This window comes from Quercus suber, unplaced genomic scaffold, assembly GCF_002906115.3.
Source record: "Quercus suber isolate HL8 unplaced genomic scaffold, Cork oak 2.0 scaffold_120, whole genome shotgun sequence".
Taxonomy (NCBI): domain Eukaryota; kingdom Viridiplantae; phylum Streptophyta; class Magnoliopsida; order Fagales; family Fagaceae; genus Quercus; species Quercus suber.
The window spans coordinates 1,242,140-1,262,102 of NW_027069585.1; the positions used below are offsets into that span (position 1 = coordinate 1,242,140).

The 19,963-nt window shown below is 34.4% G+C and overlaps 1 protein-coding gene across 1 annotated transcript in view; it reads left to right on the top strand.

Moving 5' to 3' along the window:
• Nucleotides 1-19,409, top strand: part of LOC111997027 (GDSL esterase/lipase At4g18970) — a 32,562-nt gene extending 13,153 nt beyond the window's left edge. Inside the window, exons 2-9 of the mRNA XM_065775832.1 lie at nt 9,147-9,271; nt 11,675-11,923; nt 12,041-12,287; nt 12,581-12,795; nt 17,562-17,811; nt 18,271-18,398; nt 18,651-18,896; nt 19,014-19,409. Coding sequence (XP_065631904.1) covers nt 9,147-9,271; nt 11,675-11,923; nt 12,041-12,287; nt 12,581-12,795; nt 17,562-17,811; nt 18,271-18,398; nt 18,651-18,896; nt 19,014-19,394 — 1,841 coding nt within the window. The 3' untranslated portion in view covers nt 19,395-19,409. The remainder of the gene's footprint in view (nt 1-9,146; nt 9,272-11,674; nt 11,924-12,040; nt 12,288-12,580; nt 12,796-17,561; nt 17,812-18,270; nt 18,399-18,650; nt 18,897-19,013) is intronic.
• Nucleotides 19,410-19,963: the final 554 nt, after the last annotated feature.

Sequence of the window (19,963 nt, forward strand, 5' to 3'; positions counted from 1 at the left end):
CTTGAGAATGACAAATGCCACGATATTGTAGCAAATGCTTGGGAAGTTGTTTCCTTGGATCCACTGATAAGAAGGGTAATGTTGTATATATAGGTATATACAAGGATAGGTTGTAATAATGTTGTTTGAGTTTAGAGAATATTGTTTCATAAAGTGAAATTCAGGTTCTGAAATTTTCTAAGTGAAAATTCTGAATTAAGCATTTTCGATCAATCAAAACTTTGGCTTGATCGATCGAAATAGTAAAGAAAAAATCCTGGAGCTTTTGCCTGGTTCGATCGCTATTCGATTCATGTTCGATTGATCGAAAAGAGCATTGTATCGATTGAAAGAACCTCTCGATTGATCGAAACTCGAAAGCAAAATTTTCTGCAAAATTTTTCTAGTGACTATTCGGAAAGATTGAAAAGGTTTCAAGCCTTGTGAATGGTTTTATGAAACATTTTAACTCTCCATACGTACCTTTTGACGAAATATAACCCTATGAGTATAAATAGAGGCTTATATTCACTTGAAAAATAACAAACTCCACAAAATAGTAAATTAGAGAGAAACACAAGAAATCCTGTGATCATTCTCCAGAATTGTTATCTGTAGAACCCAACATTTTGGTTGTATTCTAGGGATAAATTTGCAATAGCTCTTTAGCAACAATAGTGTGGGGGGCAAATATTGTCTAAGGAAAACAATATTGTGCCTCCAAGTTATCTATTTTCTGTTTGTTTTTTGTGTTAACCTTGTTCTTCTATTATTATTTTGTATAATATCCCCAACAGGTAATGCAAAACTTGGAAGCATGTCAAACTCAATTGAAATGGTGGAGTAAACAGTTTTTTTGCAATGTCGCTAGCACGTTAACTGAGAAGAAAAAATCTTTGAAGGAAGCAGAGAAAGCAGCAGTGAAAGGAGGGAGTGTGGAATTTTTCCTTCAGCTAAAATCTGAGGTTGTTGATTTGCTTAGGTTGGAGGAAAAAAATGTGGCAGAAGCGAAGTCATGTACACTGGATGGTTTTAGGTGATAAAAATTCTAGTTATTTTCATAACCGGGCTTCACAACGTTACTAGAGAAACAACATATTAGAACTTCGGGATTCACATGGCAGATTGGTCTCTGGGGATGAAAATGTTTCGATCATGATTGTGGATTACTATAAACCATTGTTTACTTCTTCCAGCCCATGTGAAATAGAGGAGGTGGTTTATTTTACTAAGAAGGTTGTGACGGTTGACATGAACAGTTTTTTAACTAGAGAATTCTCCAAGGATGAAGTGGAGATAGCTTTGAAGCAAATGGCCCCTTTGAAAAGCCTCGGGTCTGGATGGAATGCCACCAATTTTTTTCCAACATTATTGGGTAGGGGATGATGTAGTCAAAGCAATACTATTTTGCCTAAATTCTAGTACTATTTTGGCAGATTTGGATCATAATTTTATCACTCTTATTCCTAAAGTGAAAAGTCTTGAATTTGTTATTGAATTCTGACCCATTGCCCTTTACAATATTTTATATAAACTTGTTTCAAAAGTGTTGGCAAATAGGTTGAAAAAAGTCTTACCTCAGATTATTTCCAAATCTCAAAGTGGTTTCCAATCGGATAAAGCTATTTCCGATAACATTTTGGTGGCTTTTGAAACTTTGCACCATATGAAATTGAAAAATAGAGGGAAAGTTAGGCATAAGGCTTTAAAACTAGACATGAGTAAAGCATATGACCATTTGGAATGGGTTTTCCTTCAACGGATCATGGAGAAAATGGGTTTTCATCCTACTTGGGTGGGCTAGATTTTGGAGTGTATAAAATTAGTTACCTATTCTATTTTAGTTAATGGCGAACCAAAAGGCCATATTGTTCCAACTCGAGGTATTCGTCAAGGGGATCCTTTCTCTCCTTACCTCTTTCTTTTATGTTCAAAAGGTTTAAATGGGTTGATTGAACATGCAATGGATGGTAAACATATTGAAGACTTTTCTCTTTGTTGAAATGGTCCAAAAATTTCTCACCTATTTTTTGCTAATGATAGTCTCCTTTTTTACTGGGCAAGAGTGGAGGATGTGGGAAAAATCTAGGAAATTTTGGGAATATATGAGCGGGCATCAAGACAAAAAATAAATTCAGACAAGACTACTCTTTTTTTTTTCTTCAGTAACAATACCTCTAATATTGCAAAAGAATTAGTAAAAAATCTGCTAGGTGTGCCAAAAATCAAAAAGTATGAAAGATACTTGGGTTTACCTGCGGTGTTTGGAAGAAACAAAAAGGTAAGCCTAAATTTCATAAAAGAAAGAGTTTGGGGTAAGTTTCAAGGGTGGAAGGAGAAATTACTATCTTAAGAGGGTAAAGAAGTCTTATTGAAGGTGGTGGATCAAGTCATCCCTACCTTTGCTATGAGTTGCTTCAGGTTGCCAGTTGGCCTTTGCCAAGATTTGAGATGCTCATCTATAAATTTTGGTGGGGACAAAAGGGAGACATAAGAAAAATTCATTGGGCAAAATGGAAGGATTTATGTCATCCAAAGATGGAGGGTGGGTTAGGTTTTACCGATCTTTACAAATTCTATAATGCCATGCTAGCTAAGCAAGTTTGGCAGTTGATCCATGATACAGTCTTTATTCTATAGAGTTTTCAAGGCAAAGTATTTCCCAAATTGTTCTATCTTTGAAGCAAATCCCTCTTTCAGCTCTTTTGCATGGAAGAGTATTCTTTGGTCTAGAGACTTAATTGATAAAGGATCATCTTGGAGGATAGGGGATGGTAAATTTGTCAGAAATTATTAGGATGCTTGGCTGCCGAGATCTAAGGGAGGCAGAATTATTTCTCCTCCACTACATCTATCATTTGATACAACGGTGGATTCTTTGATTAGTGCTATCACTCATTGGTGGAACATTAGCTTAATTGAGTTATGTTTCTACCCACCCAAAGCTCAACTTATCAAGTTGTTGCATTTGTGCTCTACCCCCTAACTCGACACTCTTGTTTGGCCAAAATAAAAATTGGGAAACTACTCAGTGAAGTCATGATATAAGTGACTTTGTGAACTCCATGATCTTGATTCAAATAGACCTCAAGTTTTGGACTCTCAGAAGACTTTCTAGAAAAGCATTTTCTTTGGAAGACCTGCACAAACTCGCTGCCAGCAAAAGAAAACTAGATGAAGCGTAAAATTCTCCAAGAATCGATCTGCCATCCCTACTCTAAAGATTCAGAAGATGTATTGCATGCTTTGTGGGGATGTGAATGTCTGAAAGTTGTATGGGATTCTGAGTTTAGCTGGCTGGACTCAGGCTCCTTTTCGGATTTATTACAAAAAAATCCAAGAAAACCTACTTTTCTTCCTCTGTTTGCAGCAACTGCGTGGTCAGTTTGGTTTCAGCGAAATAAATCTCACCTCCAACATAATTCTTTGCCGCTAAAAAATATTGCAAGTTTGGCACGAGATTACATCTGTGATTTTAAAAATCTGGTATGTACTCCTTCAAACAGTTGATGGGTTGTTCCTAGGAAATGGCATCCTCCTGCTGTGAGATTAACGAAGATGAACTATGATGGTGCTATGTTCAGGGAATCTGATAAGGCTGGAATTGGTGTATGAAAGCTAGAAAATGAGTTGAAAACACAAAAGCTATTTAGACCCCCCCAAATTAAAGTTACAGCTCGATTGATTTTACACTAACTTAATACTAAGTGCGGAATAGTGTAAATACGAGCGGATAAACAAACAAGCTACTTTAATCCATAAACTTAACAACACAGTAGTAAAATGGAATGAAAAAGAGTAAGGAAGAGAGATGCAAACACAAGATAACACGTCGATGTGTTATCGAAGAGGAAACCAAAGAACTCAACGAAAACCCTCTCCGCCACCCTCCAAGCGATAATCGATCCACTAGACAATTAGTTGGGATACATGGGTTAGCAAGAGACCCTCTAAGCCTAATCTACCGATGTACCTAAGCCCTCCAAGCTCCTACTCCAACAAGGTTTCTCAGAACCGTGTTTTATCTAGCTCTTCGGATCCCGCAACAAGCTCCATGTTGCATCTGCCATCCTTAGCTTCTTCCAAAGCTTCTCAGTAGCACCAAAACCTTACTTGACATTCTGAAAGGGTGTGATAAGTGTTTGGGCTATCAACCTCTCAATGGTATGGAAATGGAGAGGTAGGAGTTGAGGAAAATCCACAAGCAATTGTGTAGAGAAATGTGGGTATAACAATCACTAACTCTCAAGATTTATGGCTAGGGTTTTCTCTCAGAAGCACTCCTCAACATTTGTGAGTAATATGGGTACAAAAATTGTGTATCAGATAGCACAACCTGGCAAAACAGAATGTTTTGTGAGTGTCTCGTGGGAAGGTTTTACTTGCGAGCTAATCGCAAAACACAGTTGTCTCCATCTGTACTAACTCTTCACATTCCAGTCATGTGCAGGGCACATGCATCACTTCGCAGGATGCTTAGTAATGAGATACCTGCGAGAAATCTTCTGTCTTCAATTGCTTGAGTCTTCACACACTCTCTCTCTATAACACACACCCCTTACAATTAAATCTCACAATAAATACAAGGTACAAAAGATTGAATAAAATTACAATCAAATTTGGCACGGAATCAAAGCCAACAAAACACATAGTTGTAAATTACAACTTTACAGTGTAGTAATTTGAAACAGTGAAGAGAAGGTTCTAGCTGCCATTTTCGAAAATATTGTGAAGCCCCCAACAGGGGAAATTCTGGAGCTTTTGGCTGTTAGGAGAGCTGTGAGCTTCACTGCAAAATCAGGCTTTTCAAATTTAGTTTATGAAGGTGACTTTGATTCTGCAATACAGTCTATACGAAGCAAGGGCATGGAAAATTCCTAGGGAGTGCATCTCATTAAAGACATTATATCCTATGTAAACTCTTTTCAGAGTATTTCTTTCTCTCATGTAGTCCAAAAAAGAAATGCAGTTGCACATGTTTTAACCTAGAAAGCAAGACTTTATTTTCCATTAATAATCTAGTTGGAGTTTGTTCCACCGAATATTTTGTCTTTTATTTTGTTTGATTTTTCTAATTATTGAATAATATTACAACACGTATTTCTTTCTCAAAAAAAAAAAAAAAAAAAACTACATGCGCATACTTAAATGTCACATGAGCATTTTAGGATAGAGTTGGCCAATCAAACAAGAAATTATATAATACTTACTATCATTAGTCCTTGACTAGGTATATAAGATAGAATTGTATTTGTTGAAATCTTGTAAAATAAAGATAGTAAAATTGATGTAGATGTAAAGAAGAATGGAAGTAAGAGAGAAAGAGATGAGCACTAGGGTTACATAGTTTAGCCTAATGGCCTACATTTACAGAGGAAGCGCTTAGCAACTACATTTTTATTATGATGAATTGTTTTACAATGAATCATAAGAAGGATATATATATATATATATATATGAATATAGGAGATAGGATTAACCCTACATGGTGTTTAGAATATATTGGTCCTATCAGGTCGATACACACACATAAATAAACTCATATATTTAACATTCCCTCTTAGACTCACGGTATAGGCTTGATTGTGATCATGAAAAACAGAATTGAATTGATGATGATCAGAGCACATTGTGGAATGAATACGTGAGTGAGTTGATGAATTATGCGTATATTGAACCAAAATAATAATGAGAAATGGGCCAATTTGAGTGACTTGGGTCTCATGTGGGAAAATCGAACCCCAAAATCTAAATCTAAATGAAAAACGAATCAAGATAGGCCTAATTTGAAAAAGCCAACTTTGATCAAAGTTTAGTCTATGGCACGGTCAACGACCTAGTTTAAAGGTTTGGTCTGGTTAGTTTAAGTGGTTCAGCAAGTGACCCAATTTAAGGTTTTGATTAGGTCAAGTCAGTTCAAGAGCAAGTGTTGCTATTGTAGTAGAGGCTGTTAATGAGGTACTAACATTGCAAAGGATGCTAATATATATATATGGTGCTTATGATAGAGGTGATGAGGCGTTGACGTGGCAAAAGCTTCTAACATGGCACAAATGCGGACATCATTGCTAACAAGGTGTCACAAGGTCAATTTTTCACTCAAATTTTCCTGCCTGTGATGGCCCTAAGTCCCTGACTTAGTCTTAGCCAACACTACACACACATTGCAATAACATTTAGAACGGATTATCTAGGGACGTTTAAACACACAGCACACACAATATTTACAGGGAACCCAACCCAACCTTATTACTTAATCTCAAGTACAAAGGAAACCCTTTTACAAGCCTAGAGAATTACACAGAATTTCCCAAGGCCAAATACACTCTGTTGTTGACGCCCCCAACAGCCTTAGGGTTAAATACACAAAATTAACTGCTATGGCAGTTACTGCCTAGGCTTAGACAATTTGTCATTTGTGGTCTAACTTAGGACACCTTCAACTGATGATGTCTTGGCTTGCCCTCCACGTTTCCAACCCCTACACAACAAGTCTAATCATCAGGAAAGTCAGGAACTGCTTAGTAACTGCCACTGCACATGCTGCACATGAACAGCCCATGTCTCAACAAACCATGGGGCCTCTGCTCATCTCCAGCAGCCCACATAACTAGTTGCCACATGTTTTAGAGAGGTTTGGACCATGCTCAAGGTCTCCCATCAGCACTACAGTCCACACAGTATGCCTATATGCAGTACACAAAGTAACTGCCATTAGCCCACTAACACTTATCCATGCATTCAGCCAGCCCACACTAGCCCAATGCTTGCACACAGCATTCAATCATCACAACAGCCTAGCCTTGCCTTGCACTACAACCACCAAGCCCACACACAAAGAACCAACAACTAAGCCACTAATGCCATGCACCACCACGTACGATCAGTACCACCTGTTGCTACCCATCATGAAAACCATCTCTACCCACCATGTGGATGCAAGGTGCCTCCACATGCTGCACCTCATCATTGCTCATCGATCCAACTCGAGTAGGGAGATGAGCTGGTCCCCCTCAAAAAGCCCTTAGAAGCATCACTAGTCACGCATGAGGAGCCATGAGTGTGTTGAGAAATGAGGATGATGGCATGAAACATGTGGTGCATGATGAAGATATGTGTGACTCATGACAAGATAACATCATTGTTCTAACTTGGCAAGTGAAGTGGAGATTTGATATGGCACATGTGATGCATAGAACATGTAAACTACTGTAATAGGTCAACCTGTAGGAGTAATTTCTAAAAGCACTGTTGTAGCTCTCCCATAGTGGCGGTTTTGAAAACCGCTTGAAAAAAAAAAAAAAAAAAAATTTTTTTTTTTTTTTTTTTTTCAAAACAAAACAAAAAGAACGAAAAACAGTATTCAATTAGCAATTAGCAATAACAAAAAATAAAAAATAAAAGTCTTCAATTCAAGACAACCACCTCGTGTTCTCTCTTTACCAACCCAAATCAATATTTTTCTCTCTTAAGCTACTCATACTCACAAGTTGTGCTACCAACAAAACTTATGGCTTGTTTGGATGTTTAAAAAATGAGGGGGAGTAGAGTAGAGGGGGGGAGAGTAATCTAATTACCTTGTTTGGAAGTTTTTTAAGGAAGGAGAGGGAGGGGTTTGGAGGGGTTTGGAGGGGTTTCAACTCCCTCTAGCCCCCCCTTTTTAATTCCCCCAAATTGGAGAGATTTGGAAGGAGAGTAGAGTACATAAACTATTTACCAAGTAAATTACCTAATTTACCCTTATTATATTAACAAAATTACACAAGGAGAAGGGCTAATTACTCCCTTCCCCCTTACTAATTTTAAAAACATCCAAACAAGGTGGAGGGGACTCATTTTCCTCTACTCTCCTCCCCACTACTCCCCTCCCCTCTACTCCCCTCTACTCTCCTCCCTCTAAAAACTCCCAAACAAGCCATTAGGGATTGAAGTTTCGGGGCCCATTTTGTCGTACACAATTAGATCAAAATTGAACCCAAAAATTTAGGGGCCCACTTCAAGATCTACCAACGTACAAATGCATTGAGATCTAGTTGTACTTACCACTACGTTGATGTAAAAGTTAAGGGTAATTTTTTCTTTTTATTTATTAGTAATAAAGTAAAATAGTTAAAAAGGTTAATAATTTTTTTTATTATATATGGGGTCCAATAAAGTCTCTGATAATTGAATAAGAGATTTGAAATTCAATCCTCGCTTACATCAAAACCTGATTGTTATCTTGGTCTGATTTGTCATCAGAAGCAGACATTATAAAAATTCTAGTTTAACTTAATTTAAGTGTATATGTGTGTGAAACTCCCTTTTAGAGACTCAAAACTCTCTCTCTAAAAACAAAAAAAAAAGGGTTTATATGTATAGTTCCCCTATTGTAATTTTATGGACTACTACTATTTCATTTCATGATTTCATCTCATTATCTTAATCTAACTCCTTCATTCGTTTTGGTTTTCAATGACATGTGAAATGAAGACATTGTTGATGCTACTTGGTTTTTTGCTGTTATCGAACTTGCAAAAATATCGTGTTACTGAAACGTCACAACCACAGGTACCTTGTTTCTTCATTTTCGGGGACTCGATTTCTGATAATGGGAACAACAATGATCTTGTGACAATGGCCAAAGCCAATTATCAACCGTATGGAATTGATTTTCCTGGGGGACCCACTGGAAGATTCACCAATGGTCGCAATCTTGTCGACATTATTGGTCAGCATTTAATTTGTAATATTTAATGAACAATTAATGTTGAAAATTATTAAAGTCAATTTTTTTGGCAACAAATTTTTTTTTTAAAAAAAGATACATTTTGTCACTATTTGCATGTTTGTTAATTTGTGATTGGGTTATATCATTTATATGTGCTACTGTCACTAGTACTTAGTAAAAAATAATCGAATCACAACTTGACACGTGTAAGTTATGTTAAAGTGTATGACAAAGTTTGCATCCCTAGACTTTTTGTAACAAATTTCATAATTATTGATCTGATTAATTGTGAATAGTGTATATAATAAACACTGAGGGACTCTGCTTTTTCTCCGCTCATTATAGGTGACTACTCATAGATGTCTCCTAATGCGGCTGGGCAGACCCATGTTTATCTCCTTTTACAACCTTGCAAACTTTACTTCTTAACATGCTTTTCATCACTTTCTCCTTGCAGCTGAACTTCTGGGTTTTGCAAGTTACATCCCACCTTTTGCTACTGCTAGAGGTGAAGAAATACTCAAAGGGGTCAATTATGCATCTGGTGCAGCCGGTATTCGCGAAGAATCTGGACAAGAACAGGTAATTAGATGTTAAACATTGAGGGCGTTTGGATAGCACGTTTAAGTGCTGCGTCCGCGTTTTCTCCCTTTTTTTTTTTTTTTTTTTTTTTTTTATTTACACATTTAAAAATTATTTTGCTACAGTGTTTTCAGTTTTCAGTTTTCAGTTTCAGCAACAATAAGTTCAATCCAAACGGACCCATTATTAGTATCTATGTGATTATGTCAGTATCATCCACATTCAATAAGCAAAATGTTAAGATTATCCACCTGTGCCAATTATGCATGCTAAAAATTGAGGAGTCCACATTGAGAGCCTTACATTGCAACCTATGAATTTGATATTAATTGTATGATAGAGGAAGGTTAATGTTAGTTTTTAGGCCCCTAAAAACATATTGTTTAAGCTAATTTTATAACCAAATTTATACTAAGTCAATTATGTAGATATTAGGCTAAACATAAGTCAATCATATCATGCAACGGAAAATCTAAATAACACAAGATATGATGACCCAGGAAGACTAATAAAATAAACTAGTTTCAAGGTAAAAAAACATGGGGGGACCAATCTCAAGAAGAACAATTCACTATCAAATAGAAGTTTACAGTTAAGAATATTTGATTTGTAGAGAACTTAACTATGATTATCAAACCTCGCTCTGAAATGCTCAGATTTCTTTGATGTGGATCTACTCCAACATGAAACTCCAATTCACGCTTTAGATTTCCAACATAGACTTCCAATCTATGACTCCAAGACCATCCTTGAAGGTTTATATCTAGTGCCTTTGATGACTGGTATGCAGTAACTTCAGATCTATTAGTTCAAATTGAATGTAGAATGATTTCCTATAGTGATTTTGAAAAGAGAAGGCATAGATACTTTTATGACTCCGACATAGACTTGCAATCTATGACTACAAGACCACCTTTGAAGGTTTAGATCCAGTACTTTTAATGACTGGTATGTAGCAACTTCAAATCTATAGGTTTAGATTGTATGTAGAGTGATTTTCAGTAGTGACTTTGAAATGAGAAGACATAGAACCTTTTAGATCTCAAAAAAGCACCTCCAAAGTTCCTTCAAAACATGCCTTATGGTTTTCTTTATATACTTAGTGAAGTAGATTTGAAACCCTAATCATCTAGTAGGCCAATGGGCTGATGGGCTTTAATTAAATTTTGTAGATTCGCAGTTTGATATTGATCAAAGCTTAGTCTTGATTGGTCAAAGCTGTCATATTTCAAATTCCTGAACTTGCTTCTTCCTTATTCTTGTATTTTAACTTGCAACACCTTGAGCATTGTTTAATATAACTTATAAATTCTATGATCTATAATGATTTGTCAATTGTTCTAAACTTTAAAAACCTAACAGTTAACTCATCCAGTATTGCCCTTTTCGAACTTTCACTAAACTAAACACCACGATACTATAACTAGGGTTTTTTAAAAAAATAATTACAAAACCCAAACAATATTATTAGTTAGGCAACGTTTCAAACATATTGTATTTCTAACAATTCGACTTTAGAAGAGTTGATTTCACTGTTCATATCGCCTATTTTTTGGGCCACGTAGATAGAGAAATCGAGTCCTTTATACTCGTTTTTTATACATAATACTCGTTTTTTATACATAAAAATCGACTTCAGTGGAGTTGGTTTCAATACAAAGAAAACGACTCCACTGGAGTCGTTTTCAATACAAACAAAACGACTCCACTGGAGTCGTTTTCTTTGTATTCAAACCGCCCAACAAACCCAGGCAGCAGCTTCAGTTGTCAACACAGAAGAAGCAAATGAACTGCCGACGAACCCAGGCGCGACGACGAACCCAGGCGCCGACGAACCCAGGCGCGACGAACCCAGCAACACCGACGGCGAGGCGCGACGAATCCAGTCCGTTTTGGATTTGAAGGTTGTGATGTCGACGGCGAGGCGCGACGATTTGAAGGTCCGATTCTTTGAAGATTTGAAGGTCCGGTTTTTTGAATTTGTAAACAGTGAAATCGACTTCAGTGAAGTCGTTTTCAAATAACTACAAAAAACTCGATTTCTCTAAAAAAAATAGGCGATATGAACAGTAAAATCGACTCCTCTGAAGTCGAATTGTTAGAAATGCAATATGTTTGAAACGTTGTCTAACTAATAATATTGTTTGGGTTTTGTAGTTATTTTTTTAAAAAACCCCTATAACTATAATAAAGAGTTTTGTAACTTAACTGATACATTTTAATGTTTCCATTGGAAATGTCAAGTGTTTAAATCCTTCTACCTCCATTGTTTTAACTATCGAATTATTTAAAAAAAAAAAAAATCAACTACAATTAATTTGATTCCTCTGAAATTTCAAACTGAAGAATGAAAAGGCACCATCAAGTTAAAATAATTTGGTACATCATGTATTCATATTGCAGGGTGATCGGATATGCATGGATAGGCAGTTGCAAAATCACCAAATTACAGTCTCAAACATCATCAAGCTACTTGGAAATAATGAATCATCGGCCACAGCTTATCTAAACAAATGTATATACTCCGTTGCAATTGGTAGTAATGACTACCTAAATAATTACTTCTTGCCCCAGTACTATAATACAAGCAGCATATATAACGAAGAGCAATATGCTGCCGTTCTCGCTCAACAACTCTATCAACAATTATTGGTTAGCACTGCTTCTTTTCCATTCTATGTTTTTCTTTTTGAAGTTTAGTAAAAAAATGGTTGTTTTATCTCTTAAAATTGATATAGAACATGCTGTTTCCTTTTTTGTTGATGCTAGACTTTGCATAAGCTTGGAGCAAGGAAGGTAGCCCTATTTGGGTTGGGTCTATTAGGGTATACTCCTGTTGAACTCGCTACGTGCAGTACTAATGGCTCTTCATGTGTGGAAAACATCGACAATGCGGTTGCACTTTTCAATGATAGGCTTGTATCACTAGTGGATGACTTCAATACAAATCTACCCAATGCTACATTCATCTTCATAAACACTACTCAAATCTCGCTTAACAGTTCTTCAGCTGAAGGTAACATTACCTGCTCTAATCTTAGTACTCTTTTACCTCTTTTATTTACTTATTTTATATTATTGATTGTTCCAAAAGCTTAAGTTGTTAAGAAATTAAGATTTTAATCATTCAATACATTAGATTTTTAACTTCTTAAATAGGGGATAAAATAGAGATATGATCTGAAATCAGGACTACTTGATCAGATGCCATAATAAATTACCAACTATCCCAAAAGTTTAAGCTATTGCAAAATGTTTTATTTAATCATTTAACCACTGCTCTAACAAATTCTGTATCATGTTTTACAGTTACAGATGTTCCTTGCTGTGAAGTGTTGAGATATCCACAACCACAGACTCAATGCGTACCTTTCGGAAAAGAATGTAGTAACAGGAGCGAATATTCATTTTGGGATGCAGTCCATCCAACTGAAGCCGCATATGTGGTCTATGGGGAAAGAGCATACAGAGTTGAGTCCCCAACTGATGCTTATCCATTTGACATCGAAAGTCTCGCCCAGCTCTAATGAACTAGATGATGTGGGAAGAGAATTCCCATATGTAAGTCTACAACATTGTTGCTTGAATTTCTTTTGTGATTTCCCCAAACATGATGTTTATAATAATGTTTAGAGAAGTGATTTGCCCACTCGCCCAGCTCTAATGAACTAGATGATGTGGAAAGAGAATTCCCATATGAAAGTCTACAACATTGTTGCTTGAATTTCTTTTGTGATTTCCCCAAACATGATGTTTATAATAATGTTTAGAGAAGTGATTCGCCCATCACATTTTCACAATACTTTTATAACAAATTATTAGTGGTAAGTTGTTTTTAGTTTTAATTTGAATCCAGCATTAAAATTACTTTTTTGCTCCCCAATAACAATTAATAACAACCTACCACTTAGAATCTATTGTAAAAATATTTATAAAAATATTATGGATATAACATTTCCCTAATGTTTATGCTCTAAAAATGTATGAAAAATTGTGCCCTAAAATATTGATGAAGTTGAATAATTGTATAATTGAAATGAAATCCAAAAGCAAACAAGTTAACTAGAAGTGAATCCAAATTAATTCCCGGAAGACAAGAAACTCTTTGAAGTTGGTGAGTTCACAATCATACTTACACTCATACTCACACTCACAAAACATACAAAGGAAGAGAATGGAGAGGGAAAGAGGAAGATAAATGTTTACTTTGTTATTTCTCTTCCTTCACTCTTTGGCACTGAATGGAGGAATGCTAGCATCAAGGGAGTCAATACCGTACCGGAGGTTGTACCGGTTTGGCTAGCGGTACGATATATTTAGGATACCGGTCAATACTAGTATACCATTTCAGGTTTACTGCTATTTTTTATATTTATATATATAAATAAATAAATATATATATATATATATGTATGTATATATGTATTTCCCTAATGTTTATGCTCTAAAAATGTATGAAAAATTGTGCCCTAAAATATTGATGAAGTTGAATAATTGTATAATTGAAATGAAATCCAAAAGCAAACAAGTTAACTAGAAGTGAATCCAAATTAATTCCCGGAAGACAAGAAACTCTTTGAAGTTGGTGAGTTCACAGTCATACTTACACTCATACTCCCACTCACAAAACATACAAAGGAAGAGAATGGAGAGGGAAGGAGGAAGATAAATGTTTACTTTGTTATTTCTCTTCCTTCACTCTTTGGCATTGAATGGAGGAATGCTAGCATCAAGGGAGTCAATACCGTACCAGAAGTTGTACCGGTTTGGCTAGCGGTACGATATATTTAGGATACCGGTCAATATTGGTATACCGTTTCGGGTTTACCATTATTTTTTATATAAATAAATAAATAAATAAATATATATATATATATATATATATATATGTATGTATGTATGTATGTATGTATGTGTGTGTGTATATATATTATAATAAATATAAAAGTTTACCATAAAATATTTTCTCAATTCAGAACTAATTATTCATGGTTTTAAACTTTAGTATCAATTAAAAGAAAAAAAAAACACAATATAAAAAATAGAAAACTTAAAAGTTACCATTGCATACTAAGAAAACAAATAATACTAATAAATTAATGCAAATAAATTATCATTCTGTCCTAACAAAAATTCAAAAATTACAAAACTTAAAAAAAAAAAAAAAAACTTTTTTCTATACCGGCCGGTACGCCCGGTACCAGTCGGTATTGCCTGAAATTGACCAGTATAGCCGGTACATGGCCGGTACGCCCGATATTTTTTCTAGTACAAAACAGGGGGGGTTATATGTACTGGTTTACTTGCCAGTACAGTATATACCGACCGTACTGACCAGTATGGTACGGAATCGACTCCCTTGGCTAGCATGGATACTATACAATGCAACATGAACTTCTCCCATATTAAATTGCATGACTTCAAAAACTCAATTGAATGTGTTGTTTAATTACTTTACTATACTTAATTTATTATTAGTGATTTGTTTACTATGGTTAATTAACCAAAAATAAATTTAAGTTCATAATCAATTTTTGTTCATAGGATTAATTCAGCATAAAATCAACGAATGGTTCTGAATTTAATTGACCAGTATAGCCGGTACATGGCCGGTACGCCCGATATTTTTTCTAGTACAAAACAGGGGGGGTTATATGTACTGGTTTACTTGCCAGTACAGTATATACCGACCGTACTGACCAGTATGGTACGGAATCGACTCCCTTGGCTAGCATGGATACTATACAATGCAACATGAACTTCTCCCATATTAAATTGCATGACTTCAAAAACTCAATTGAATGTGTTGTTTAATTACTTTACTATACTTAATTTATTATTAGTGATTTGTTTACTATGGTTAATTAACCAAAAATAAATTTAAGTTCATAATCAATTTTTGTTCATAGGATTAATTCAGCATAAAATCAACGAATGGTTCTGAATTGTCTTTTCATCTCTCCTTATATAAACCTTACAATAAAGTGTGTATTCGTGGGGGTATTTAGAAAATGACAAAATTTGGCAACAATCTTAATTATAATCTTGTAGACTAAGATTACAACTTCACTCAATATTTTTTATTGGCTATGGACTTTGGCAAATCAATCTTTGGATTACTTTTTTTTCTTATATCTTCCATACTTGCAAAATTTCAAAAAAAAAAAATAAAGATTAATAACTATGTCATCAATCAAATGTTTAAATTTTGAGTTTTTTTAGTCTAAAATTATACATAAAAAATAAATTTGTAAATCAAATAGTAAATAACATCAAATTGGTATGAAATTTAACATGTGTTTAAGAACATAAAAAAGATGCAATTTAACAGTTAGATTTTCAAAATATATAGTCATATTAATTTTTTTAGTGAGAGTTGTAGTCTTAGGCTACAATTAAATTTGTAACTAAATTTTGTCCTTTAAAAACCCATTTCTTGAAAGTATTAGTTAATTTTGTTGTTCCATGTTTTAGTGGCTATTTCAAGTCATAATTTTTTTTTTCTCAACTTTAGAATTTTGTCTTAATTTCCATTAACAACATTTCCTATGGGTTGCTCAACTTCAGAACTTTTTCTTTCTTTCTCTTTATTAAAAATATTGAAAAAAATGAAGATTCTTAAATTTCATAAGAAATTAGGATTCTTAGTATCTGTTTAGATCCGCATTTGCGTTTCTTTCCTTCTTTTTTTTTTATTTTTTTTTCCCAGCATGTTTTGACTTTTCAACAATGAATAGTGCACCCGTGCACTATTCATGGATCCCACAAACTTCACTTTTTAGCAACTTTTTTTATTAAAAATGGGTCCTACGGCACTATTCACACATTTAAAAGTTATTTTACTACAGTGTTTTCAGTTTTTAATTTTCAGTTTCAGCAAAATAAATTCTATCTAAACAGATATATAAATAAAACCGAAACTCTTTTAGAATTAGATCCTTTGGGCTGTCATGTGAAGTGTCCACAGTGCACACACACTCATTCATTTGAAACTAATTCAAATTCTCATTGGTAGAACTTATGATTAACGCAAATACGTGCTTCAATAAAAAAAATTTATTGACAATTTTTTTTTTTCCGAAAAACTAACTATGCCTTCAATTTTTATTCAGTTATTTTATATATTCATAGGATTGTTTTTTTTTTTTTAATTTTAAAAATATTGACAAAGTTCTTTATATCATAAGGACAAAAATTATGTTAAGTCAGTGTAAATAAATAAGTAAAAAAACTACCTTCGTTTTCTTACTTGAATGGAGCAATTCTCTATCAAATGATCGATTAATTAAATGATTTCAAATAACCAAATTATGTTTCCTATCAACGATTGTTTTGAAAAAACCAAATTTTAAATCCCTCGTTCAAAAGTAATATTTTAGTTATTTGATAAATTTTTTGTAAAATATCCTTTTTAGAATAAAAATTTAGTACAGATTCATCATTGATTTTCAATATAGGCGCTGGTTACAAATTGATAGTAACTGCAAAGGTTCAGCTTCATTTGCTAGCTAGGCAAGCCATAAAGAAAATAGCATAAAGACGGCATTGGTATATGGGGTTTTAGCTTCAAACTTTGTCTTTACTTTATCTCCTATTTTAAAAAATTCCACATTTTTGGACCCAAGATAGTCGGTAATTTATCATGATATCAGTGCTGGAGGTCTTAGGTTCAAACTTTGTCTCCACCTTATCTCCCATTTTAAAAAAATATAAATGTTGGATCTTGCTTTATCAGGACAGTTTAAACTTTGCAATTGATAATTTATCACTAAAAATTGTTAGTTGTTCACTTTTATGCAATCGTTCACAAGGTATATAGAGGTATACGAAACTGAGTAGGCTCTATGGTATTTCTTCTCTCATCATACATTAGGTGTGGGAGCTAATGGGTTTCAATACAGTATGCATGAATTTTGTTTGTAATAGAAGTGTTAAATACGCAAGAAAGGTCTTCGACTTTGGTTGTAATATTATTTAATATCATCTTCCCAAAAAAAAAAAAAAGACTTAATTGATTGGTTTTGAAAACATAACATTATTTGCATGTAATATATCAAAGAGAATTCAGCCATTTAAAATAAAATAGCTAGTTTGGACCTCTTGGTGACTTGGCCCATAATATTTTTAACAATTCCCATGAATATTTTTACAAGAAATCTCTGTGTTTCCCGACTATAAATGTTTCTCCAATTTTACATCTTTGAACAACTCCATTTTTATTTCACTGCCATTTCTCCTCCTCTCTTTAATTTTCTCATTTCTAATTAAATTCTTTCAGTTGTTTTGATTGTCAATGGCATGTCAACTGAAGACGTTGTTGATGCTACTTGTTTTCTTGCTGATATCAAATTTGCAACATTGTGTTAATGGGAGACCGCAAGTACCTTGTCTCTTCATTTTTGGGGACTCGTTGTCTGATAATGGGAACAATAATAACCTTGTGACAATGGCAAAAGCCAATTATCAACCATATGGGATTGATTTTCCTGAGGGACCCACCGGAAGGTTTACCAATGGTCGCAATATTGGTGATATCATTGGTATGCAATTTACTCTTTTCTACATAAATTGATACATGTTACTTTCACATAAGTTTTTTTTAATAATTTTTTGGTCAAACGATTATCCATTTTGAAGTATTTGATTTCGAACGTAGCAAATCTTTAATTAATGACCAAAAAAAAATTGATTTTGGCTCCAAAAGCTAGCTTATATTTTTGTTAAGTCACTACATATTTACTACTGTGAAAGAATTACTAGTAATTGACCCAAGTGTATGACTTGTTACAATTCATTTTTTGATTTGTTATTGATTTTTTTTTTCTAAGGAAAAAAAAAATAGACCTTTATACTTTACAAGTCTGTCTGTGTTTTTTACATTGTGGTTGTGTACTTGTGATGTGGTAAGTTGATATGTTGACATGGTGCATTTATATTTCGTAAGTCTTCTATTACTGTGGTTACCAAGTATTATTGTTTTCCATAATTTCTCGTTACAGCTGAACTTCTGGGTTTTGAGAATTACATCCCACCTTTTGCTACTGCGCCTGAAGGCTTCGAAATACTCCAAGGGGTCAATTATGCATCCAGTTCAGCGGGCATTCGCAATGAATCTGGACAACATCTGGTAATTTAAAGGTCATCTCCAGTGTGATGCATGCCAATTTTGAGGACTCCCACATTTTGAGTCTGATATGTTTATTGCGAAATAGTATCCTCTCAATTTCATCACGATTAAGATTTTACCTTTTAGATTTAACAGTGTATAGATTGCCACATTGTTTAACATTTTATAGATTTACAGCAAGCTGTGCATCTCTAGATTCATAACATATTTAATCTGAACCATTTCTTAAAATAATATAGTTTAGAATTGCAGGGTAATCGGATAAGCTTAGATAGACAATTGCAAAATCACCAATATACAGTCTCACGCATCATTGAAATGTTGGGAGGTAATCACAGAGCAACAATATATCTAAGCAAGTGCATGTACTCCATTACAATTGGCAGTAATGACTACCTGAGTAATTACTTCTTGCCAATGTTCTACCCTACTAGCCAACAATATACACCAGAGCAATATGCTAAACTTCTTATCCAGCAACTCACTCTACAAGTAATGGTTAGCACAAATTCTTCAACATTTATTGTTGTTGTAGTTGGTTCCATCGTGAATAAGATGGTATTTTGTCTCTTACTGATACAAGAAAACTAAATGGGACTTTTATGTTGACTCTAGACTTTGTACAGATATGGAGCAAGGAAGGTAGTCCTTTATGGATTGAGTCAGCTAGGTAGTATTCCAGCTGTACTCTCTTTATGTGGAATTGTTAGCTCTTCATGTGAGGACAGCTTCAACAAAGTGGTCCAACTATTCAATGATAGGCTTATATCACTGGTGGCTGACCTCAACAAAAATCTATGGAAAGCTAAGTTTATCTTCATAAACACTACTAGTATGGATTTGGAATACACAAGTTCTACATTTCAAGGTAGACTGCCTAAATTAGTAACAGTCTTTGCACCTCTTTGCCAATGCTATAGATTTTCTTCTTTTCCTTATGAGATTGAGATGAAATTTTGTGACAGGTTCCATGGTTACGAATGCTTCTTGCTGTGAATTGTTGGGTTTTGGACAGTTCCAATGCTCTCCTTCAGGATATGTATGTCATAACAGGAGCCAATATATGTTTTGGGATGCAGTCCATCCAACTGAAGCCGCATATGAGTTCTATGTGGGAAGGGCATACAGAGCACAGTCCCCAACTGATGCTTATCCATTTGACATCAGCTACCTCGCAAAGCTCTAATGTACAAGATCACGTGTGGGAGGAGAATTCTCATGTGAAAGTCTGTAATGCCATTGTTTGCAATTTTTTGCGACTGCCCAACTCATAATAAGGTTTATGTTTTGAAATGTTGGTTAGAAGAATGGAATAAAATTGACCATACTACATGGTTACAGGAAGTTCAACAATTAAGTTTTTATCGTCTAATAATAAGGGATTTGAGATCGAATCTCTCCACCACTAAAATATTATATATATTTTTTTTTTGAGGAAAACTAAAATATGTTGCTCGCTCCTGTTAAGCACATTAGCAGCCACGTCATAATTTATTTTTTATATTTTCTTTTCTCTATTATAAACTTTTTTCCCCCTATTTTCAAAAAAAAAAAAAAAATTTCTA